This window comes from Rhinichthys klamathensis, unplaced genomic scaffold (genome assembly GCF_029890125.1).
Source record: "Rhinichthys klamathensis goyatoka isolate OS25496 unplaced genomic scaffold, OSU_Roscu_1.1 h1tg000266l_1, whole genome shotgun sequence".
NCBI lineage: Eukaryota > Metazoa > Chordata > Actinopteri > Cypriniformes > Leuciscidae > Rhinichthys > Rhinichthys klamathensis.
Window position 1 is genome coordinate 737000 of NW_026606787.1, and position 27168 is coordinate 764167.

Genomic DNA, 27168 nt, shown 5'->3' on the forward strand with positions numbered 1-27168 from the left:
TGGCACACCCTACACAAAACTGTATATCACTGCCAATTTATTCTGAATTGGAATGTTACCTTGGTAACACAGCAGTAAAATTCCAAGAATGCTGCGGCAAATAAAACGAATGTATTAAATGTTTCCTTTCTGTCTTTAATTAGATTTATTTTAGATTCAATTGCATACTGTCTCTCCATGTGGCGAACAAACAAACATGAAATTATGTAAATCAGTATATTAATACTGATTTCCAACCGATAAACCACAGGGCACTGATGGAGTGCTCTCGAGAAAGGTAAGGGTGAGATAGGGAGTCTCGTCCATCCTCTGATGTCCAGAGATTTCAGCTGAATTTTAGCCTTGCAGTGAAATGAGAAGGGCGATTATCGGAGGAAAGGAGATAAGCGAAGGGCGAAGGAGAGGAGAAAGAGAAATGGACCCTGCCGAGGGTGCGAACATCAGAGATGATCAGAGATCAGACTTTCCGTAGCCTTGAGCTGATCTTATTACACCACTGAGGTGCTTGCTGTATTACCTAATATGAGTTCACAAGTAATGTGAGATACTGTCTTACACACTGCAGGGAGCAAAGTCTTAATCAAACACTTATTAAACCAGCTTGATGAGGACACACACACACACTTTGCATTTACACAGTCACACAAAAATGTACTAAATGAGGACATTTTGTACAGACATTTTCTGTTTGTTGAGGTGAAACTCTTGGAATGTTACTCACGCAAACAATTTTGAGGAAAAGATTTAATGTTTTTTATGCTCGCCAAGGCCTCATTTAATAGTAATATTTGGCAGTATTATTACAATTTAAAATAACCTTTCTATTTGAATATATTTTAAAATGAAACTTCCTGTGATGCAAAGCTGAATTTTCAGCACCATTACTCCAGTCTTTAGTGTCACATGATCCTTCAGAAATCCTTCTAAAATGCTGATTTGCTGCTCAAGACACATTTTCTTAGTATTATCAACATTGAAAACATTTGTGCTGGTTTAAATTTTTGTGGAAACTGTGATAATTGTATGTGTATTATAAATGTCTTTACTGTCACTTTTGATTAAATAAATGAAGCATTTCTGAAAAAAAGTATTTCAGTCTTCTTCTTTTTTTTTTAAATGTGTTGTTTTTGTGGTTAAAAAGTCAGAGACCACATTGAAAATCTGGGAAGTAATAAAAAAAATTGTGCATATACAACATTCACACATTTAGGTTATACATACATACATTTTCATACATTAATAAACAGGATAAGTGCTCCAAATGCATAAATGGTCCTATGAAATCTAGATGTAATCTAAGCATAGAAACAGACTTGTACAGTATATTAGATGATCAAGCAGTCTTTACCACAATGTGACAGCATTAACTACGTGCAGTACAATCATTCTCTCTTCTCCCTCTGCTTACCTTCTCCCATGCACACACCGAGCAGTACTGGAGGCTAATTTCTCTCATCGTGTTCTTTCCCCACCAACAACAGCGCTCGCACCACAAACACACAGACTAGACTAACAGTTCTCTCTAGACAGACACATCTGAATACTCATGAAGGTTCCAGAAGTCTGGATGAACGCCATTAGACTCGAGCGCTGTCACCGTAACTCAATACCGCAACAGTGTGTACTGATCCCATACCTGTTGATTGAGTTACAGAGGAGGTTTAACCGACCCAAGTCCACATTAACCTTTTGCACAGACACAATGAGAGATATGCCCACAAACAGTTCATCTTAATGCAAATACACACACACACACAGAGAGAGAGAGAGTTTTTATTGTGTGTAATAAATTACAGGTTTAGAAAAATTGTGCAGAGAATGAGAAGTCATCAGGCTAATCATTTAACAATATGCTGCTAAGCTATAAGGCTAACTGGTTTAAGTATGCTAAGCCATCACAATAAGTGGTTAGCGGTATGTTAAGGCTCATTTACACCAAGAGCAATAATAATAACGATTACTATAACTATATTAGCATCCACACCAATGGATGATATCGTTCTGTTTATAATAAACCGTGCTGCAGTTTTGTCGTCTGCCACTTTAAATGCTTGAGCTCTCTAAATCAGGATGGATTCTGATTGGCTGTCAATGTTTTTATCATTCATCAGTTGAAATTTTTTTTAAATAAAATTATTCTAACGATATTGTTTTTCTGCATTATCGTTAGTTGTGGTGTGGACTCTGCTATTCTTTTATATTTAGCATGATTTTTAGAACTGTATCTTTATCGTCATCATAATAGTTCATCTTCCTTGGTGTGAACTCAGACTGAATGTTAACGTATGCTAAGCTTTCCGGATAAGCAATTAATGGTATGCTAAGCTATCAGGCTAAGCAGTTAAGAGTATGTTAAGCTATCAGACTGAATGGTTAACGGTATGCTAATCTATCAGGATAAGCAGTTAAGTGTATGCTAATCTATCAGTCTAAATGGTTAAATGTAGGTTATCAGGCTAAACGGTTAACAGTATGCCATGTTATCAGGCTGATTAGTAAAAAGTTTATCAAGCTAAGTGTTTTACAGTATCCCAAGCTATCAGGGTACATGTTTAACATTATGTTAAGCTATCAGGCTGACTGGTTAACAGTATGTTAAACTATCAGGCTGAATGGTTAACGGTGTGTTAAACTATCAGGCTAAATGGTTAACGGTATGCTAAGCTATCAGTTTTATAGTGTTTAATTTTATTAATTAAATTGATGTTATATCATTTAAAAGATAAGCGTCTAATCATTTGATGATCATTTGACAATAACTGACAATTTGATGGTGAAGCCCTACAATATTGCTTATACATCAGATATTATATACAAGCATGCACACATAGATCTCTATCATGGTTTTGATCAGCTGTGATTTTATCATGTTTTATCAGCATTTCTCTTTTAGTGTTAACAGAAAAAACTACATCACTGGAATCCTGTCATGTTGTGCCTGGTTAGTAGGACACTGTGTTAGTAATGGAGACAAATCTTTCTATAATTTGACTGAACAGACAACAAGCAAGTGTTACTTTATTAATGTTCTTCAAAAGTGAAGACAATAAAAGAAAATTCCACAAAGATGTCAGCTGTTAGAAGAGGATAAAGACTGCATCTGCAGCAAGATGATTAGAAACATAAGCGCTGTGCAAATTCAGTGAGGTTTTTGTTGTAGCATCTCTCCACCACAAGGCACTGAGCAAAAACATAACAGTTAATAATTTATTCAAATAATTTATTCATCATGACTAGTCAGCTCTTTGATGAGACTTTAATGAAGTGTTGACAAACTGGTTCTTTGGCGCAGGACAGACCCGGTTTGAGGGAATGTACTGTAGTCCACTCGATGCAGCTCTATCTCTAGTTAGAGGAGCTGGCCATGGTGTTGAATCAAGCACACAGTAGAGTGGAGCTCAACTATACACACACTGACCAATCAAGCCTTTTTTCTTGTTTTGCTGATGGCCTTGAGGCCCCCAAAAAAGCATGCTTTGTGCTCTTTACAATCTTAAGATGCTTTTAGTCTTGTGTAGCCGGACTTTCGATGACCTGCATTAAGTATGGTCTACATTAAAGCTTCTACTGGCCAAAAACCACCCACTTAGACAGAAAAAGGCTATTTGACTGGCATGTGGATATGTGGATATTTGACATGAAGTCTGATGCCCTGTTTACACCTGGTATTAAGATGAGTTTTGGTCGATCGGATCATAAGTGTACAATGATAAATTCAGGTGTAAATGGGGTCTAAAACGTTTTGGGCTTGTCCACTTTTAACAACTTCCAGATGGTTAACGCATTTGACCGGATTGCTTTCTTAGGTGTAAATGCTCATGTGGTCAAATCCATTCGAATATCCACAAAAGACCGCCTACTCTCCACCTACTGACCCAATGTGTAAACATTATGGGAAGCGCACCTACCAGATGGGTTTTAAACTTTGTTGGCTGAAGACCCATGTTTGGTTTGAAGACGAAAAACGTACCAAGCACAATGTTCTCTCACCATTCATGATTTCTAACAAGCAGTCACTGTGTTCAGAGTGGTCTTGCTGCTTTCAGAGCAGAAATGAAAGCTGATTCTCTCCATATGTTTTTCCATAGTCTCTGGTTGCATTTATATATAAATTGTGCTGAGCTTATTTCATCCATTAGATCGAAAGATGTGAAAAAGCTCAAACATTTACCCTCCCCTCGAAGAAATCAGGACAGAAGTGGTTAAAAATGGACAAAAGAGACTGATTAAAACACCAGGTGTAAATGGAAATGTGTCTCCCTTGTCTACATGTGATTCAATCGACCAAAACGCATCTTAATACCAGGTGTAAACAGGGCCTGTGATGTCCATGAACACCATTTTTTGTTAATGAATTAATTATTTTAATAAAAATATAAATTAATAAATACAAAATGAATAAATGAATATAGCATGTCACATCACTTCCCAAAATATTTAATGTCCCATGAACTACCCATGAATCCTGACCTACAACAGTTTATTTTTTCAGTTGATTGTTAGAGGTGCTTAAATCTAAAGTGGCTCAAACAAAACTCTTGAATATGAATAGCAAATAGGATTTAAATGAGCCTCCAAAATTTGGGAATTAGTTCTTCCTCAAAAGAGCTCATTGTCACACAAGCTGTACCATGTAAATGCTACATTGGCCAATTTATATCAGGGATTTCATCCAATTCTCGCTATCTTTGTTTGCAAAATGGATCAGATGGTCTCTATAACAACCTACGGACCATCTGAGGCTAAAACCAGGATGATTTAAACACCCGATATGCTGACCATTTCGACATAAATTGTTGTTATTTCAGTCTGAACCCTCTACAGTGTTGGTGCACTAAATTATAGTCCAAGTATTACTTTGGGAGGCCTTAAATAATAACCAATGTACTGTAGCAGCTTCAAATGTGCAGTCTCTCATCTATATACTCCTTTTTACTTCACTTTTATACCTCCTTCTGCTTCTTCTATCACACGTAAAAGTGTCAAAACTCTCTCCCACTGGCTTCGACCTGCTGAGATTCTGGAAATATCAAAGCGAGAGTGGCCTAATCCTCCTCTGTAAACGTTGCACATGCACTCCTCTGCATGAGCATCAAATGGGGAGGGAATACATGGAGAGTCTGTGTTTGTAAAAACACCCATTAAAATATGTAAGACTAATTAACTTTTGAACTACATATAAATAAGGTGTTGTAAACGAGCCATTAAAGAACCAAATAACATAAAAACATATGATGCTCCATTTTTTTTCCACGAACATGCATGCAAGAATCTGACACACACTGATTGTGATGCCTCTTGCTGATTCTACAGCACAAACACACACCCCCACAGATGTGTGTATGTGAACACGCACACCTCCAGTGCCAGAGATCTAATTAAGGGCTGTGAGATTGAACATGTCCCTCCTTTTGATAGCGTAAAATTAGATGTTACAGATTTGGAGTGCATTCTCACTGTGACGTCTGACACGTCTGCTGGAAGAATGTGTGGCGTTCTGCATGTGTTTGCGAAGAGAGAACGGCTGAAAAATAGACAATGTGAATATGAGCTAAATGCTCATGGAAAATGTGAAAAGCAAATGAGAGAGTGAGAGAGAAAGTAAAAGAACCAGCAATATGCAAAAACACACATACATGCTGATATACACCCACTGAATGTTGAACGTCTCAACATGGAACATCAATATTTATGCACTAGCTGAGCTGGGAATGGCAATAATTGCTGCAGAAATCAATGTAAGTCTGTTGCTCACAGTGTATTTCATCTTCTTATGAAGGTCACATTTCGTTTTCACAGACTTAAAGGAGACACAAATTCGCACAGTAACACACACACACACACACACACACAGTCTGTACACCCACATATTCCTGTATCGCTGAATCAAGATCACATTACACTACTGAAATATTATGTATGAATGTGTATCATTTGTATGGGTATCTGTACAAAAACGTTCTGCACTAGTGATAAAAATAGCATAGCAAAATGTATTACCTTCATTTATTGTATTGGATTCATATATTTAAAGATAATTGAAACTATTGAAAAAGAAAATGAAAATATTAATAGTAAAAAGACAAAAGCACATAACAACATTACTAAAAGAAACTAAAATTAAAATAAAAAATATAAAAATAAAAGCCAATTAAAAATATTAACAAATACTAATAGTACTTACATACATCAGTAGTATGCAAAAAGCAATACTCAAATACGTAGTATGTCCAACTACACAGTATTCAGAAAAATAGAATTTGAATTTTCTGAATCTGATTGTATTCATACTATACACATGCATACTAATAAAACATACTTCATAAACAATAAACAGTTTTGCATCAAATACTGCACTTCCGCAATCACAAACTTTGAAGGTTTGAAATTTCAAATGGAGCTTTTCTCTTCTATATTGCAAAGGGTTATGGGAAGTATTGCACTGATGGATGCTTTTAAAAATAATGTTCCTTAGGTACTCAGATATTTCTGGTGTATTTGTACAGTTATTTTCAATACGACCTTTTTATCCTTCAGGACTATAATAAATATATGATAACTAAAACATATAATTAAAGGGTCTTAGAAATAAAAGCAGTGTAAACGACATTCACAGTCCTCTAAATTGTGGTAGCGCTAGAGAGCTGGTGATGTTTTCTCAACAGACGGACAGGAGGACAGGACCTATGGGGGCTTCTCTTACATCACTGCTTCTTTGATTTCACTCTCTGTCTCTCATCCTCATCCTCAAGGCATCCCTCTCTCATCTCTCCAGCTCCTGCGTCACTCTTTCATCCTCTGCGGAAATCAAGTATGTGTGTGCGGTTGCGTCTGGAAGAGAGACATTTGAGCGTGCTTTTCAGAGTGCACGTGCCCGATTGCATGTACGTGCGAGTGTGTGAGAAAAACGAGGTGAGCTTAACGTGTGTGTGCCATCCCCAAGATCCTCAACCTCAGCTAACTGGCTTATGAATGTTGGATGGGGGGTTTTTTATGATCTTGTTAAAACTGGTTACATTATTCAAAGCTCCATTCATTCAGAGAGTGAAAAGGCAAAGGAAGAAAGATAGATTGAGAGGAAGAGAGAGAGAGGCCGCAGGCTGAGTGAAATTTTAATGAATTCTCGCACAGTCAGAGAAAAAACGATTGTGAAAGTTGGCAGAGAAGGAAGAGATTTCAACTCCGCTGATTTCTCCTGTGTCATCAGCTCTTCTCTTTTTTGTCCCATCTAATGGGAGATGTTCGGAGACAAAAGAAAGTGAAAAAAGGGTGATGTCAGGGGTATCTTTTTCATCTAGATGTGTGACATGTTGCTTTTCTCATCTTAATAAGCCAGAAATTAAAATGTTTCAGCTGCACAATATCCTTCCTAACTGTGCTCTACCTATTATGTTGTTAAAGAAGTCTATATTTATTTGATCTAAAAGAGTCAAAACAGTAATATTGTGAAATATTATTACAGTTTAAAATAAACTGTTGTCTATTTTAATATATTTAAAAATGTATTTTATTACTGTGATGCGAAGCTGAATTTTCAGCATCATTACTCCAGTCTTCAGTGTCACATGATACTTCAGAAATAATGTCTTCATCTTTCTCGCTTCTGACTGCCGTTATCACTCACTTTCTATTTTTCAAATTTTTGAAAGTCGTGAAAACACTATCGTGGAGTTTTTCTTTGGCTATTTAACGACTTCCGCTTTGGAGAAACCCGGAAATGTAAAAAGGGTCCATATGCTGATTTGGTGCTCAAGAAACATTTCTTATTATCATCAATGTAGAAAACAGTTGTGTTGCTTAATATTTTGTGGAAACCATCTTACTTTTTTTTTTCTTCAAATAAACAAATCTGTTGTAACATTTTAAGTGTCTGTACTGTACTTTTAATCAATTTAATGAATCCTTTCTGAATAAAAGTATTCATTTCTTTAAAAAAAATGACTGACCCCAAACTTATGAACTGTAGTGAATTTTGTGGTACATTTCTGGTGTGATGACATACAGCGCAAACAGTGTTGCCCGATCCTTGAAAAAAATCACTTTTATGAGCTGGTTCTTATGAACCAGTGTGAAACTCCCAGCATTAGCAGACAGAAAATGTCTTTCAGGTATGTCTTGATATGAAACACATTAAGGGGCTGAAGAGGCTGGCTACACTCTTAGAAATAAAGGTTCCAAAAGTGTTTTTTGTTTTTTTTGCAGCGATGCCATTAAAGAACCATTTTGGGATCCACAAATAACCTTTCATGACACAGTTCTTAGAAGACTTAAGAACTAAACTTTTTTTTTTCTTTCTTAGTTTAAAGAACTTTTTAATCATTTGAAGAACCTTTTTCCACTATAAAAAACCTTTTGTGCAATGGAAAGGTTCCATAGATGTTGAAGGATCTTTATGGAACCATGATTGTCAACCTTTATTTTTAAGAGTGTAACATATGATCCTAGAGAAAAACTGAATTTGTCGTCATGTGAACATAAAGAGTACTTTTAATGAAATGATGTCTGATAAGGAATCTTACTTCACCCGTCATTGGCATTCATTGTGGACCCTGTGTATATGCATGTGCGCCTGCAGCCTCTATATCTCACTACTTCACTGTTGACGATAAGAGATACTTGAGGTGTGTGGATGTGTGTGTGTTTTCAGGCCTGAGATAGGGATGAGTGGATGTAGAGGCCTCTCATGACCCCGTTGAGACGAGTTCAATACTTCCGGATGGACGTCACATATAACTCTATATAAACTGAATCAATAGTAAACTGTAAATGTGTTCAGCATTCTGCAACAAATATTTTTCTAATTATAAGTCGTAAAGTGAGCAGGATATAATAATTTGTTTTACGTATGGCTTCGATGTATGTAACATATCAATCTAACCAATCATTTAGTCCGCTTACACCGTGTCCTTTTCTTACAGTCAACCGCATTCAGATCTTCCTCTATTCAATCAACAGACAGAACCAAGTGCCCACTCTACTTTTTCTATTTTAATTTTCCAGTAATCTATTTGACTTACGTGTACGTCACAATACGACAATACTGTCGCTACTTCCATTACATCAAAAACATGTCCGATATAATAAATACAACATGTTGTTTTAAAAGTTAAATAATTAGATTCTATACTGTCACTGTACTAAATCCAAAATAGTCGATTGACGTTACCTGGAAATTATTTAATTTAATATTTTAAGTAAATAGCATATTGTTTTTCTACCCATTATTAATATTAAATTCTAAAACATTCTCATAATTCAATTTAGTATTTCATATGTTTTTCACAAAAGTTTATTTTATTTTATTTTTTTATACAAATTTGCATTTTTACAGTCTTTTTCTGTTTTCCCTTAACAATCGTTGTACCCCTATTTGAGTGTCTCCGGTTTGAAAATTCCAGAGTTAGCAAAATAGCAAAATAACCATTATTCATGAGCAAGATGTTTTCAGGTCTGCCTCCTCTATACACACAAACATATGCACCCCTCATGCTTCTTCTCCGTTACTGAAATATGCAAAAATGTGACACACCAAAACAAGGTAAGTGACATGCTAATGGACTGCTTTTATAAAAATGCTGTTTCCAAGCAACTAACAGGTTAGACGAACTGCAGCTCTGCGCGTCCACAATTCAATTCAATACACTTTATAGTCCCCGATGGAGAAATTTGTCTTGGACTTGGTGCACACATACACATACACTGACCAAAAACATAATCCATGACACATGCACATTATAATCGCAAAGAACAAAAATAACAAATAATTATTGCGTATTTAAAAGTCTAATCGACATAGGTACAAAGGATTTCTTAAGACGATTGTATCTACACACAGGCAGCCTATATCATCTGCCAGAAGGCAGCAACTCATATTCTGTATATAAGTTATTTGAAGGATCAGATAATATCTTGGTAGCTTCCTTGATAACAGACTGCTCATATGAATACACCAATGGTTGATATTTCCTTTTTCCTCTAATTTCCTATTATCTTTAGCAGACGGTAAAGTTTAGCTTTGGACTGAACTGTGATGTTGCCAAACCATTCAGTATAACCATAATGTATTATACTTTCAATTACAGCCTGGTAAAATAAATACATTACTTTCTGTTCTACCCCGTAAACTCTTAGGGCCAGATCATTTCCATAATAACCAGTAAACACCAGTAAATTGAAGAGCGCAAACCTTAATAAATCACCTTGCATGATTCATTTAAATACTCTCCTCCCATAAATTTTGCGTCTGAAATGAAAACTCCTACAAATGTATAAGCAATAAGATCAGCTGCAAAAATAACCCGGTCCACGCCTTTTCAGCGTTCATTTTTCACTGCGTGTCTTTAGTAAATCCTGACAGTAGTTTTTTAACGCCAAAAGAGGGTTTGCGCTGGCGCAAGCTGTTAGTAAATCTGGCCCTTAAGGTGATGATACACAGGGCAACTTTTTGAGCAATGTTGCTGGGCAACCAAATGAGACACAGGGCCCACGACCGATCTAAATTATCCAGATAGAAATGTACTGCCCATTTTTAATGGGAAAGTGCCCAAGCAACAATCACTCGGCAAGATTGCTCAGCAACATTGCTCAAAAAGTTCCCCTGTGAATCATCACCTTTAATCTTCGCAGAAAATGTAACCAAATCCCCAGATAAGTAAGGTATCCATATAAACACTTAGGTATTTTAAAGAACACACTTGTTCAATGGGTATCTTATGAATAGATATGAGTGGTTCCCTATTGACCTCGGATCAAAAATCAGTTACTCCGAGGTTTTTTTACATTTATAATGAGATGATTAAGGTTACACCACTTAATACAATTTTCTATCTCTGAATGATACACAGAAAGATTAGGGTGGCGAGCAGGACGAGGCCGAGGGCCGTGGGAGAACGGCGCGAGGCCAGTGGCATGATTGATAATGAGCGACACCTGCGCAACGCACCAGTCTCGTATCTCTCACGGAGGAGCGGAAAAATAAAAGGAGGAGCGACGACAGTGAAGGACGAGAGAGGCCAGGCCTGGATTTTGTGTTGTGTTTCTGTTTTATTATATGTGGCAGCAGTCGTCCGTGAGGGACTGTGACTGACCGTTTTGTATTTGTTTATTTATTTTATTAAAGTTGTTGAATGTTCGCCGGTTCCCACCTCCTTCTTCCCACAACATCTAACTGCGTTACAATTAGTATTATCATACAAGAGGCTAAGCAAAGCTTTATCATCAGAATATTTTATTATGAGGTTACTAGGATCAGAACTTTTACATTAATTTGTATAGAGCGTAAAGAGAATCGGGGATCTAACGTAGCCCTGTGGAACACCTATACTTTTCCTTATAAACTCTGATACACTATGGTTAACCTTAACCTGCTGCATTATATTTATTTAAAAAGAATAATAACATTCAATTAAAAAAGGGTTCACACCCCACAGCTTCAATTTTTTTATTTAACCATGGGGCTTAATTGTATTAACCAGAGCTAAAATCCACAAATAGTAACCGTACATAGGCTTTTGGACTCTCTAAATGTTTCGCAATAGCACTGAAATGGATCTAAAACGGGTTTCAACTCTGTCTTTAACAAAGACACCATATATCTCTTAAAGCACTTCATGACACATGATGTCAAGGCTATGGGCCTATAATCATCATTCTCCATTGGACTCGATTTCTTTGGTAAAGGAACACAACAAAAAGAGAATGTGAGACTAAGAAAGAAAACCGAACATGCCACACGACCAGATGATGATGATGAAGTGTAATCATCACCAACAGAAATGACACAAAGCCTACTAAAATTAAATATTAAATGATATTATTATAATGTGAATGGCATAGTTATGTGGACACTGTATTTGTGCTATAAGCCAATGGCAATAAAAGATGTTGTGCACTACATAATTTCGTATTTTACTCCTAATGAAAATTCACCCCAAATTGAATAAATCTCAACTTAATACATTTGGGCCAACATTCATTACACGCAATCCAGTATTCTGTGGACAACACATCTTTTAAAGAATTGAAAGCTACTGAAAGTGGAAATCTGATGACTCACAGACAGCTTCACCTGGGAAGATGTCTACTAGGAACTTCTAATGTGACAGGAATATAAGCTGGTGTGTGCATGTAATCAATGCAATTAATTTACATCTAGACCAGCACATCAGAGAGAAGCCTGAAGACTTCCAAACAATCTCCGGTGGGATATACGTATATATGCACATACGAGTGTGTGTTAAAATCAATTTAAGCAAACATTTATTTAGGCTTTAACATTATGCAAGGAACAAAACACACTCTGCATCTTTACTTTCCTAAAGCAAAACCCTTAAATATTAAAACAAACGCAAAGTCTTTGGCATGATTGCCATACGGTTAAGAGTAAGGATGCATGCTGACTGACCAAAAGTTTGTGCTGTTGTCGAAGCAGGTAGAGGGCGGCGGTCTCGGGTGAAAGTTTGTGTTTCCTGTCCTCTAGCAGTCGATATGCTTCCACATGCTGGGGCGATAATTCAGAGAAATGCAATGGAAACACCTCATTCCGCAGTTTCTGGAAAACAGAAATAAAACTACATAAATACTGGATGGATGGACGGACGGATGGATTTAAATTGCAATAACATTTCACAATATTTCTCTTTTTACTGTATTTTATCAAATAAAAGTAGCATAAGAGCATACAAGACCAAAAATCTTACTGGCCCCAAATTTTTAAACAGTTAAACATTATACATATATAATCGTATCTTAATACATAATATTATTAAAATAGAAATAAATAATAAATAAATAAATAACATTTTATATAAAATACAAAATATAAAAGCTATATAAATGTTTCTACTGTGACCCCAATAGTATTTGGACACTTATGTCACACTTAATGTATGAACGTTGTTACATTGGATATGAAATATCAGACAAGTGGCATATTAATTAAAGCTATTGTTAAAGCTTTTCACAGTACTAACTTCAGTTTTATGGGCCATTTTTGCAACTTAAAGGTGAACTGAAGTTCAACTGAAAATATCAACTTTAATATGTTTTTTCCTTTATGCAGGAAAAAAGGATTGTTAAAGCTAAACAAGCATGCCATCTACAAATAAATAGTCTAGCTAGCCAGTATGTCTGTGTGTACATTGTGTGTTCTTTGTTAGCAGAGTGACTCTTTTGTGGTTCTTGTCAACAGTGCTGGTTTCCTGTAAGGCCTGACTTTAGCAGGTGGCCAGTGAGTACAAAGCAACATTACACCATCATCATGTTCTTTACACATTACCAGGGGCCATTAATACTCTGGCACGCAAACAGGAGCTTATCAACATGTCTGTTTGTTCATGTGTGTGTGTGTGTGTGTGTGTCTATAAACTGGTTTGGGTTACATACAAAACATTATCACCTGCTCCATTTGAATGTGAAGGTAACAAAAAAAAAAAAACACATGAGTGTGGGTATATTAAACTGCTGTAAATGAACAAACACACCCAGATGATCTTGCTTGCTGCTGTCAGTCAGGTAACATGAATGCTATAACAGAAGCTGAATCAGATGTTTAGCTTCAGCAAAAGATCTCAGTTACTGAAAAGCTTACAAATTCAAGTGGCTGCCGACTGCTATGATTTGATTAAAATATGAGTGAAAAAACTGATAATTTAAGAAACAACCACATAATCAGTGTGACATGCAAAGTCTAAAAAAAAAATGTCCAAAACTGTGAGACCACATTGAAAATCTTCTTGTTGTTCCCATTTTCAATATATTTAAGAGGACCTAATATGCCTTTTTACAAAGTCTGGATTTAGTGTTGGGGTCTACTAGAATAGGTTTTCATGCTTGAATGTTCAAAAACGTTTTCTCTTCACAGTCTGTTTATCATGGTACGATGCAATTTAGTTTAATCTAACTAGCTAGATTCCCAAAACCAGTCGCACCTCTGTCGTTTGAACCACATTAGATTAACAATATAGGGCTGTCATTAATGATGTCACGTGCAGGTGGTGGAGTAATAACTTCTGCTAATTAATCGATTCGAGATTGCAATTCATGTATTTAATATTATTATAGCTAATTTACATAAACAAGAGAAAGCCGATATTTTTTAATCACGTTAACATGCAGTATTTGGCGTACACTTTACTCCAGTATACATGTGGGTCATTTAGTCAGCAGCTTTCTCTACGTAACCTAATTTTTTAAATATGCTGCTGTAACGAACTGAGGACAGTTTTTGGTCCCTGTTGTTTTGCTTCATTTGATGTTTGATTCATCGCGGGTTCTCTCATGTCATACTCCGGGGTTCCCTTTATGCATTTATGCACATGGACACTCCTCAAAAACCGCACTGATTATTGACACGCTAAATTATAGATTGTATATATATTTAAATGGGTTGAAAGATATAGAATGTACTGAATGTTAGATTGCTTACTTAGTGCCCAAGAGCATGATCTATTTAAGCTCTATGCTCAAGAGCTGTAGTTCCAACCACACAAGTTTGTGATGCTGTTCACGAATGTTCGTTGGAACTATGGTTTCGGGAAATATCAAATCGTTCAACTATGTTGGAAAAGACGGAAAAAGTGCAACCATATTTGGCTAACAATGCTTTTGGGAAAAGCACCCGTGTTTAGCTCCTGTTTCTATGAAAAAACACAATGTGCTCTGATTGGCTGGCTAGACCAGTGTGTTGTGATTGGTCAACTGCTTCGAGTGTGTTTCAGAAATGTCCTTACATAACCGTGAATCTCAACATACTACAAGTGCAACTAAACCAGTACAATACCGGAAGTCATTATTATCAAGTCAACTTTTATGTTTCACCACATGACATTTTTACAGACAATAAATTGAAACTGTCTTTGAAAACAGTATAAAAGGTTTCAAAACCATATGAAACCAACATAATTACAAAGCATACATTTCTAAGAACTCGACGTGTTTAAACTAGATTTTTAAAATATTTTTCCTTTTCTTTATCTTAGACTTGTATGTCATTTACCCATATAATAATAACAATAATAATAATAATAATAATAATAATAGAAAATGCTAAAATAAAAGCATTTTCACTAAAGTTTTCAGACTTTTGGATTCCACTGTATGTCATTCATAATCGAATGCAATAGTTTGACTGGCACTCCAGAAAAAATCTCTAATATTGACTATATTTGCAGCCTGAACTATTAAAGATGCCATTTGACAAGAGTGCAAAATACTTCATAAGAGAAACTAATGTGCTATAAAAGGCACCAAAAACAGCCATGTAATGACTCAGCAGTTTAAAGTTTCAGTTTAAAGTACCTACATATATGGCATTTGAGATCTTCAGATACTCACACCTGCCTAAGCGTCCGCTCTTAAATGAACAGGATAGATGAGTTAGCCAAACTGTTAGCTTAGCCCTTCAGATCACAGGAAGCAGAAGGAACAAAAAGCATGTTTACTAATTCATGGCAGCAGCCAGGTGTAACGGGGGGCGGCCTTTGTTCTGGAGAAGATTCAGAAACGTTACACTGAGGGGATGAACCATGGGTAATATACAGGGCTAAAATTAGACTGTGGTGCGAATAGCTGCGAAGGGAAAATGGTTTGATTATTGACAAGTATGTGAAAACAAATAGCCTTGAATAGCCTGCTGACCACCAGGCATGTTGTGTTAATGTTGGGTATGTTCACTGAGAGTTTGTGTGTGTGTGTGTGTTTGCATGTAATTTAGTGTTTGTGTCATAAAGGATCTGTTAAAACTGTGTGCTTTCATGATATGGCTCACATGACATTCTTTGAAAACAATCGTTCAGTTGGTCTAAACAAACCAGTAGGCAAAATAACGAACAAATGTTACGGATAGCTATCCGTTTGTTAAAAGACCAGGGGTAAATGCCCTTTGAAACACTTCTGATCACTCAAACCACTTCAGGAGGTGGTCCGAGACACATTCCAAACTATACTTGGCAAGTGGAAATGCATCTGGTTGCTGAAGCCACATATGTACATTTTACTCCTCCTAAAATAAAATAAATAAAAAAAATACTTGTGTGAGAGCATGTTATACCGGCTCCAGGTAGCCAGATTGGCCCACCTCAGATGAGTAGCTGAGCATCTCTTCATCAAGCCAACGCGCAAACTGCCGCAAATGAAAAAAAAAATCCAAGCTCAACACACAATCATTATGCCTACTACAGACTGTGCGATTTCGGCAATCCTATAAGATTGTTACAAATCACACTGTAGACATGGATCTAATAAACTTGGGTATGACATGTATGTAAACTGTACAATGATGACACCTATTGAATCATAGGCTACGAAATAGTATAGAAGAATAAAACTTCATCAGCATGCGCTAGTGGTAAACAAATAGAGCAAGATTAAATCACACTTTGGCAATTGAGGTTTTTATGAGCGCTGAAAAAAAGAGGAGGAAGCGAAAGAGGAGAATATGGACGCGGCTATTGCTAGGGAAAAGAGGCCAACTTGGCATGCCAATTTTGCAAATGGAGCTTGAGTTAAGTATTTTAAGTTTTAGCTTTATGTCGCGTTGATCAATAAGCCATTTCATGTAGCATTTTTATTGGCTAGTCAGTAAATGTGGGTCATAGCAGCAAACACGCTGTGAGATGATCATGCTGAATTTCGGACACAGTAAAGTTACAGTGATGCTTCCATCAGTTATGTAGTCTAACGCAGGTTTTTTTTACTGGCATGGACCATAAGATAGCTTCTTGCTAAAATAAAGACTTGAACTGTACAGACTTTTATACACAATGACCTTTTACACAATGAAAAATGAAAATGTTAACATAAATAAGAAAATTTAAAAACTGCTTACATTAATATCTAATAAAATAATAACCACTTGCTTTGCCATTTAAAAGACTATATTTTTAAAAGACGAAATTTACTAAAAATGTTGTACTCATATATATACACTCACCTAAAGGATTATTAGGAACACCTGTTCAATTTCTCATTAATGCAATTATCTAATCAACCAATCACATGGCAGTTGCTTCAATGCATTTAGGGGTGTGGTCCTGGTCAAGACAATCTCCTGAACTCCAAACTGAATGTCAGAATGGGAAAGAAAGGTGATTTAAGCCATTTTGAGCGTGGCATGGTTGTTGGTGCCAGACGGGCCGGTCTGAGTATTTCACAATCTGCTCAGTTACTGGGATTTTCATGCACAACCATTTCTAGGGTTTACAAAGAATGGTGTGAAAAGGGAAAAACATCCAGTATGCGGCAGTCCTGTGGGTGAAAATGCCTTATTGATGCTAGAGGTCAGAGGAGAATGGGCCGACTGATTCAAGCTGATAGAAGAGCAACTTTGACTGAAATAACCACTCGTTACAACCGAGGTATGCAGCAAAGCATTTGTGAAGCCACAACACGCACAACCTTGAGGCGGATGGGCTACAACAGCAGAAGACCCCACCGGGTACCACTCATCTCCTCTACAAATAGGAAAAAGAGGCTACAATTTGCAAGAGCTCACCAAAATTGGACAATTGAAGACGGGAAAAATGTTGCCTGGTCTGATGAGTCTCGACTTCTGTTGAGACATTCAGATGGTAGAGTCAGAATTTGGCGTAAACAGAATGAGAACATGGATCCATCATGCCTTGTTACCACTGTGCAGGCTGGTGGTGGTGGTGTAATGGTGTGGGGGATGTTTTCTTGGCACACTTTAGGCCCCTTAGTGCCAATTGGGCATCGTTTAAATGTCTCGGCCTACCTGAGCATTGTTTCTGACCATGTCCATCCCTTTATGGCCACCATGTACCCATCCTCTGATGGCTACTTCCAGCAGGATAATGCACCATGTCACAAAGCTCGAATCATTTCAAATTGGTTTCTTGAACATGACAATGAGTTCACTGTACTAAAATGGCCCCCACAGTCACCAGATCTCAACCCAATAGAGCATCTTTGGGATGTGGTGGAACGGGAGCTTCGTGCCCTGGATGTGCATCCCACAAATCTCCATCAACTGCAAGATGCTATCATATCAATATGGGCCTACATTTCTAAAGAATGCTTTCAGCACCTTGTTGAATCAATGCCACGTAGAATTAAGGCAGTTCTGAAGGCGAAAGGGGGTCAAACACAGTATTAGTATGGTGTTCCTAATAATCCTTTAGGTGAGTGTATGTATATATATATATAAATATAGTTAAAATTAAATACATATTTAACTAAATTTTATGAGTACAAAATTTATTAAACAGTAATTAAACTAATTTATTTAGACCAAAAGTGATTATTTTATCTTAATTCAAAATATGTAGCCTATACTCGTCACAGCTATGTTCTATGTTTTGTTTTAGTTTTCATGGACTTTTAGTTTGTATTCATTAGTCACATGATAGTTTCTTTGTTTGCGTTTCCCGCCACCCATCAGTTTCCATGAAAACTAAAACAAACTGAACATTACTGTGACAATACTATAATAAATTGTTGTTGTTATTATTATTGCTTATTATCTTTATCATCTATCTTTATCATCTACTTGTTATTATCTTTATATTATTATCTTTTCCAAATTGGACCCAATTTCATTAAATCACAGAGCAGACAGTCAATCCTAAAAAAATAAAATAACATTAAAAGTCAAGAGCCAAGTCAAGAGCCAAGTCAATAGCCCAAGTCAAGAGCCCCAAACAGAGAAAATGGCTCTTGATAAGAAGGCTCTTTGCAGAGCCGAATGTGCTACAAAGAACTACTGAAGAACCTTTATAGTCACACAGTCGTCTGAGATCCGTCATTTGCATGGCTGACCACTCAATGACCTTTCAGATGCTGCGTGCTGAAAGAGTTGCTGTAGTTGAGAGAAAGAGCTAGTGCATTGCACAGCCATTGGCCTCAAGAGAGTGAGCAGCAGGGTATTTATAGCCCAACTCGTCCCCAGCTGCATGGCTCCTACACCCCGCCAACAGGCAATTGGGCAACACAAGCTCACCCCTCCGGCAACCCACCACACTAACGTCCATAACACAAACAGACATCTGGACATCAGCAGCCCTCAAAAGGGAGAGAATAAATGACCAGGCAGGAAAGCGAAAAATGGGCTGAAAGAGAGCAAGAAAAAGATCCACCATCAGTGTTTACCTCTTTGGAATTTATAAACTAGTCCTAGCCAGACAAGTTAAATTACAGAAGAGTAATACAAAACAATGATTCTCAGACTGTTTATTCTCCTTCACAGTGCTTTAAGGACAGCCCCCAGTTCAATAAAAAACACCTCCTGGCAATATGAGAATAATAATAATCTGTTTTGGTTTAATTTAGTCTGTGTTCTGTTACCGTTTTGCCTGCCTGATTTGCTAGTTGGTTTCCTTGTTTGCATATTAGTCTTACACACCTGTTCTGTTTCAGTAAATCATCCCCTGTGTATTTAAGCCCTCCGTTTTTCTGTGTTCCATAGTCCGGTCTCGTCGATGTTTAGTGGTTGTGTAACAGTATTCTCCAGAAATCTCCTGTGTTTTAGTTTGTGGATTATAATAAAGACTGTTTTGTTTCTCTACTCCTACGTCGTGCACATTCAATACAAACGCCTGAAAAATAATAATAATAATAATAATAATAAAAGTTTAAATTAGATTTATTTAATATGCTCAAAGTATGATATAATTTCAATTAATGGCAAAGAAACATACATGATTTGCCATTTAAAAGAATGTATTTTGTTTTAAACATTGTTTGATATTTTTTGTGCTCATGAAGTTTAATAAAGTATTTTAGTGATATTAGTCAGCTGTAGTTTTCTATGACTGTACATTCTTAATTTAAAATATGTATATTATAATAAATTATAAATAACTATTATTATTATTATTATATTAGGGATAACTCAATGAGTTATGATTAAATCTTAAAAAATATGCTCAAACATTTTTTTGAGAGTTGTTTATAATTATTAGATAAACATTACCAAGCATCTGGTATATATAAAACTTGTCCCAGGTCCATGAATTAAATAGTAAATTCAATCTAAAACAATTCCCATACAATAAGAAACATTCAGAGCAGATTAGCAAGCCATCATGCCAGTTCAGCACCACAAAACTGACCTTCCCCTTGGCTCAATGTTCAACTTCTAAACAAACAAGGGCCTGAAAAATCCCGCATTTTGTCAGCTTTGTGGAGCTGAGCTTGTTCTCTCTCCATTATCAATTTTAATTAGCGTGTTTGGCTGTCTGTGAATATGGTTAAGCCTTTTTTTCCCAACAGCCAGGGGGGCATTTGTACTGGGGTCAGGTCTGGAATCCTGTGAGCACAGGCAAACATTTGGCGAATGGCTCGGCTGCAAGTCCTGAAAAACTGCAGACGCAGAGAGTGTCAGTCTAGAAGGTGGCCACCCCTCCTCACCGTTTTCCTAATTGGTTTTCAGTGAGGGCAAGGCAAATTAAATCTACCCTATTACAGCTATGCTATTCAATTAGCCTTTGCTACTCCCATGCACTAAGAGGCAGAGATAGAGAATCTGCACTCATCTATTCGGTGCGCTACTCAAATTAACATGGGACCATCAGAAAGAGAGAACAGCACCAGAGAAAAGAAAGAGAAGAAAACATTTGATTAATTCTACTCTGTGCTGTGCTTTTTCTTCAAGCATAAATATAACCAAATTTAGTGAGGTTTATCAGGTATATACACTACAGTTCAAAAGTTTGTAGTAAGAATTTTTTTATTGTTTTTGAAAGAAGTCTCAAAGAGCTCACAGAAGCTGCATTATTTGTTTTAAAAAAAAACAGAAATAGTATTACAATTTAAAATAACAGTTTTATATTTGAATATATTATAAAATGTAATTTATTCATGTGATTCAAAGCTACATTTTCAGCATCATTACTCCAGTCTTCACTGTCACACGATCCTTCAGAAATCATTCTAATATGCTGATTTGCTGATTTCTTTGATGAATAGAAAGTTCACAAGAACAGCATATAAAAAAAAAAAACTTTTGTAGATTATAAATAAATCCTTTATGTGTAACTTTTTAATAATTTCATGCATCCTTGCTGAATAAAAGTAAGGGAAGTATGGGAATTATATCAAAATATAATATTTCAATCTCTTTAAAATACCCCTTACCTAAATTAAAGCAAAACTAAAAATTATAAATTCAAATGATTCTTTTGTTAAATTAATAAAAGCATGACTATAAAATTAATGTCAGCCATTTTAATCATTAAACCTTTAGGTCAAAAGGTCTTAAGATCATAAGAAACTCCGTCAAGTGTAAAAAACATTTGACTGGCGTTTGAGTTCTGCCTCTCTCTCCCATTCACTTCCCTTTTTCTATGAAGGTAAAATGATGCCTAAAAGAATCGCGTGCGCAGGGTAAGATTTGTGAAAGTGTACATAAGATTGCAAGCGGAAATTAAATTTGCGTGTGCAAGAGAAGATTTGTAAGCGAGTAAATCGCATATCAAGTGTAAGAAAAAATATTTGCAGCATTCAAAATAAATAGGATCTGTATTCTTCTGACTTCCATTTTTCCGCACTTACACTTTTGGCACGGTTTTTGCGCACAAATGCGGCCAAAAGCATTGCAAGCCTGTGAACAGCTATTTGCAACCGAAAACAATAGAGTCAGGGACTGCAAAACAGATTGATCGCGTAAAATCAAACTTTGTGTAAATAAATAAACTGTTGCAATTGCAAATGTCTAAATGACTTATTGTGTAGCCTACATGCGGCAAAAAAGTTCCCGAAATAACCCGATTTGTAGAGTTGCGTCTTTCTTTTACCTGCGCTTCCAATTTTGGCACGATTCTCTCACTGAATGAGTTTTGCAAGCGCGAAGAGGGCGGGTCCACCTTCATCATGCAGCCAATCAGATGAGCTTCTCGCTGACACTCGATTTACTCTTATCTGATTGGTTCAATAAACACGTCAGTCTTCAGAACGCATATTTATCTTCATTTGGCTCATTCTCGTTACTTTTAATGCAAACATACATGTTAAATAAATACATAAATCATGATTGTTTAATAACCTGTGCACCATTAGGCGGATTATTTGAGTAAAAACTGAATTTAGAGCGGTGTTATTGGATTTAAATTGTATATATTATAAGCCTATCTGTTACACCACTGAGCTGATGTTAAACTTTACAACTAACAAACAAACAAACAAACAAACAAAAAGCAAACATTGAATACCCATTCTTTAATACTGAATAATACCATTCTGATGCAGTGTTTTTCACATAATGTCTCTGTTCATGGTATTTAACATATATTTTTAAATATTGTCTTAGTCACAATTCTCATTACTTTCGTGTGACTGATCAAGCTATTATGTTGCTAATGAAATGCTTTCTCTGTGTCCAGATTTGACTGTAGCTAATGAAAAACTGATTAATTTCTGATAAATCTGAAACTGATAAATTCAACTTTAACAAAAAGTAGTCTTTAATAATTATATATATATATACCCACATGCAAAATCAAATGCAAAGCAACTAATTATGTCTGAATAAAAACCCAGCAGCCAGGGAATACACAGCATATGTGTTTATATATAGGGCTATACAGCAATCTAGTGGTTACACGATGGCATTGCAGGTGATAAATGGTGCATAATTTAGAGATGACCTTAAAATACATGTTAAAGGGAAAAATATATTATTATAACTAATTTTAGTAAAAGAATAATAATAATTCTGGAATCGCCCATGATTAATTGACAGGTGAAATGATGCATGCAGTACAAAAACTAGGCCTACATTCAGCAGCAACATTACAAACAAATCTGGCCTGCTGAGGAGGATGCTGATGATGATGAGCAGGATCACAGTCTATGAGCAGGATACATGCACTGAATATACAGACATTTTCTTTCTTAACACACCAGCTCTAAATTCAGTATTTACTCAAATAATCCGCCTAATGGTGCACAGGTTATTAAACAATCATGATTTATGTATTTATTTAACATGTATGTTTGCATTAAAAGTAACGAAAATGAGCCAAATGAAGATAAATATGCGTTCTGAAGACTGACGTGTTTATTGAACCAATCAGATAAGAGTAAATCGAGTGTCAGCGAGAAGCTCATCTGATTGGCTGCATGATGAAGGTGGACCCGCCCTCCTCTTCGCGCTTGCAAAACTCATTCAGTGAGAGAATCGTGCCAAAATTGGAAGCGCAGGTAAAAGAAAGACGCAACTCTACAAATCGGGTTATTTCGCCGCATGTAGGCTACACAATAAGTCATTTAGACATTTGCAACAGTTTATTTATTTACACAAAGTTTGATTTTACGCGATCAATCTGTTTTGCAGTCCCTGACTCTATTGTTTTCGGTTGCAAATAGCTGTTCACAGGCTTGCAATGCTTTTGGCCGCATTTGTGCGCAAAAACCGTGCCAAAAGTGTAAGCGCGGAAAAATGGAAGTCAGAAGAATACAGATCCTATTTATTTTGCGTTAGCATGAAGCTGCAGTTTCACAATACATGTATTACACTTACCAATAACAGTAAAATGCTGCAAATATTTTTTCTTACACTTGATATGCGATTTACTCGCTTACAAATCTTCTCTTGCACACGCAAATGTAATTTACGCTTGCAATCTTATAGTCTGGGTTTCCCCATGCTGCCTTCCAGCAGCGCGATTTTATTCATGCTGAAAGGCAGTATGGATCCCATGGACCAAATTTTCGCCTCATTTAGGGAACCAATCACAGAACGGGGAGGGAGCAGCAAGACGATGATGCGTCTATGCGACACACCGATTGCAGTTTGTTTATACCTATGGATCAAACATGGCAGCAGACGTGAAGTTACCTTTCGATGCAGCCTTACGGCCGTTTCACACAGGTTTCACACCGCAAGCGTGAGCGGCATTTGAGCAGCGCGTCAGCGTAACTACATCGTCACTGCAGTTGCAGACGCGCGAGAGTATTCACACTGGAAGCGTTTGTACAGTGTCACAGCAGCGGCTCCAAAGCTACATATCGTTAGCCTCATAGCATAATTGCCTAAGTCATTTTGTGTTTTTTCTTGTTTTCCAAAGACATTGGAATATGAATTCGGCAATATATATAAGAGAGTAATTCTTTACAAAGACAACTATACATTTGTTTTTAGAAGTTGGTCATTTTACAACATTGATAGTCTTGAAAGTTTGTAATGGGGAGGTGTACAACATTCGCATATAAGTTAAATGTAATACAACAAAACAACCCAGAAAATGGCTCCAATCTATTAGTTTCAGTCATACTTTCGATGTTTACAAGACCGCAACTCCGCGGATAAAAAACAAAACACACAAATAAACCACACACTCGGGTTTGATTTGGGTGCTAGCCTGTAGTTGTCTGTGTGTTAACGTTACATGAACTAAAAGAACGTTTATATATATAATAATTTCTGGCTAGTTTACTTTAGTTTTTTTATATATATATAATACACAACTTTCACCCAAACTGAATAATTAAAAACAAGTTTTTACCGGGTAGCCTAAATCTTCTATAAATATTTTAGAGTTTATTTTCTTTTATTTGCCTAGCCTACTCAAGTTCTTGTTAAAACTCACTAGACATGCTAATTCTGTTCATTTTGGGCACTTTTTGTGTGAAATCATATTTATTTTTGTCCATCAAAAGTGTGCTTTCACTTAATTTAGCGTGAGCAATTGCATTAATGCAGCAAAAAACAGATTCGAAACCCCCGCTTCACTGCTGCTCACGCGCCGCTCCTGCTCGACGCTCACGCGCTGCTCCCGGTGTGAATGCACTCATTGATTAACATGCACGCCGAAAAAAATACGCGCCGCTCACGCATGCGGTGTGAAACGGCCGTTAGATACACGCCATCGTGTAGGCTACACATAAATCTCTGACCCATCGGCCATCGTCGTCTCCCTCGTCTAATTTCTGTCGCTCTACATACGTCATCTGGTATAATTGAAACGATTGGCTATGAGCTACGTACAGGCGCATTTGATAGACATTCTTAGCACCCAATAAACGGCTCTGGGCATTCGTAAACCACGCCTCAAATACGAGAAAATGAACATGTGGTTCCCAGCATAGACATAATAAATGCATAGACGCCCTATTGGCCGCTTTGGAACGTTGCTGCGATACGTCAACGGGTCCGCCATTTTGCGGAGGGCAAGACTGCACTGTAATCAAATGTAAGTAAACGGGGGAGCTGCGTTTTTTCTGGATAAAAACAAACTGTTTTTACATTTATCAACCGATTTCAGTGGTTTGTATGTGGTGTACAAAAAGTTCCATCTCTAGTTATTTAAAATCTCGATAGTTAGACTTGTAAAATATTTTTTTTAATAAAGAATGATCAAAGCTCAGGCTTGTCATGTATCTGGCTTTTTATTCTTGGATAAGAATGGTGAAGACCCCCATACTGAGATATAATTTAAGTTTTCTTATTGTGGAAAAAGCATTTTCTGTGATTGACCAGATTTTAGCAATAACAAAGATAACTGATGGATCCTTTATAATAATACGTTATGGTACAACTACAGTGCAATGCAAATAGTATATATAACATAAAGTGAGAAGTAATAGTAAATAGTTTAGTCAATAAAATAAACAAATAGTATACAGCAAATAAAATAGTAATGATTAGTATAATTATATAATATCATAAGTACAATAATACAATCATAAAAATATTGATAATAGCATAGTTTATTAATAATACTATAATAATAGCAATAGAATAAGAAATATCAATTACAGAATATACACAATAAAAAATAAGTTAAATAGTGACTTTAATATTTAACTCTTTTTGTTAAATTTCAGTTTTATTGATCAGTAGGCTATAACAGAAGTAGCTTCAGTCAAACATAGGCTACAGCAGGATACAATGTTAAAATAGCCTAAATATAAAGTTATGAAACTTCACTTTGCCCTCAGCCAAAACGATTTGCCAGGGAACCATTTATAGATTAATGAGACGTTAGATATACACAAGACGAATTATATCTCATGTTTAACCACTAGACTACAGACATCCGAGTCAGCGGCAAAACTTCAAAAGCACTGGCCGAGGGACGGCTGTTCCAGGCGGGGTAGACGAGCGCTGAGCGCATCTTGCAACTCCGAAAACGCCAGATCAAATTTTTAAATAGGCGCTATCTTTATAAACAAACCACATATTTGAGCTTTAAAAAACTACATTGTCGACTGAAAAACTATTTAAACTACATTTCGTGACACAATAACAGTAGTATTTTTAAATTTATCCTCTGAACGTTACTATTACTAATTAAATCATGACCAAATACAACCAAAAACAAACGTTCAGTCTTGCTTGTGAAAGGTAATTCCTCGAAAGCTGTTTTCAATTGTGTGGCGATGTGTACAGCCCCAAACAGCGCACAAAACATGCATTTTTCTCAATTCCCGGTATGAGAGGTATGGGAAAGTTGCCATCCCCAACATGGCGGCGCCGTTGACGTACGCTCCAGCGGCCAATAGGGCGTCTATGTATTTATTATGTCTATTAGGGGTGTAACGATATTTGAACCGAACCGAAAAACCGCGATACACCACCCACGATACGTATCGCGATACTCTCATGGCGAACCGAACACGCCCCGCCCCCTGCTGCCCCGCCCAGCACCGGCTCATTGCACCTCATGTGTTATGTGTACACAACGAATACAGGGCTGTTGCCTAACCACCATTAACCACATATAATCGCAATAAGCTCAGTGTTTTGTTACTTTTGATAATAAGCAAGCTGTAATCTTTCAAATTATGTCTATTTGATCACGAAATGCAAACAATAAATGCCGTTTTGGCGCTCTTAGATGTGGCGTGACAGATATCACTGTATGCATGCGGCAGCGCGGAGCGCGATCATCTCTTCCTCAGTTACAGAATAAACATGAATGGACACCCGAAGGTATGTTGAAAGATACAGTATACTTACTGAAAGGCATCATAACTCGTGTAAACACTCAATCAGTGTTTCAACAGCGGAAATACGTCAATAAAACGCTTAGTTTTTCACATAGCTTTATATTTACCTCAGGCAAGTCATTCAGTGTCCACAGCTTGCTGGTTTGCTTACTCTTTCACTAAATAAATGCTATATATTAGCCTATATATAATATTTTACTTAACCTGTTTATGATATCTTGATTATTTAATGTATGTTTTAAATAGTTGTCATGAAAATAACAG

The 27168-nt window shown here is 36.6% G+C and overlaps 1 protein-coding gene across 31 annotated transcripts in view; it reads right to left on the reverse strand.

The window, feature by feature from the left end:
* Positions 1–27168, reverse strand: part of rimbp2b (RIMS binding protein 2b) — a 193837-nt gene that overhangs the window by 131256 nt on the left and 35413 nt on the right. For all 31 annotated transcript variants that reach the window (XR_008809107.1, XR_008809106.1, XM_056267898.1 and 28 more), the window contains exon 3: positions 12404–12550. Coding sequence is in view for 29 of the 31 variants with exons in the window: in XM_056267898.1 (XP_056123873.1) it covers positions 12404–12550 (147 nt within the window). In the remaining 2 variants the exon portion in view is untranslated. The remainder of the gene's footprint in view (positions 1–12403; positions 12551–27168) is intronic.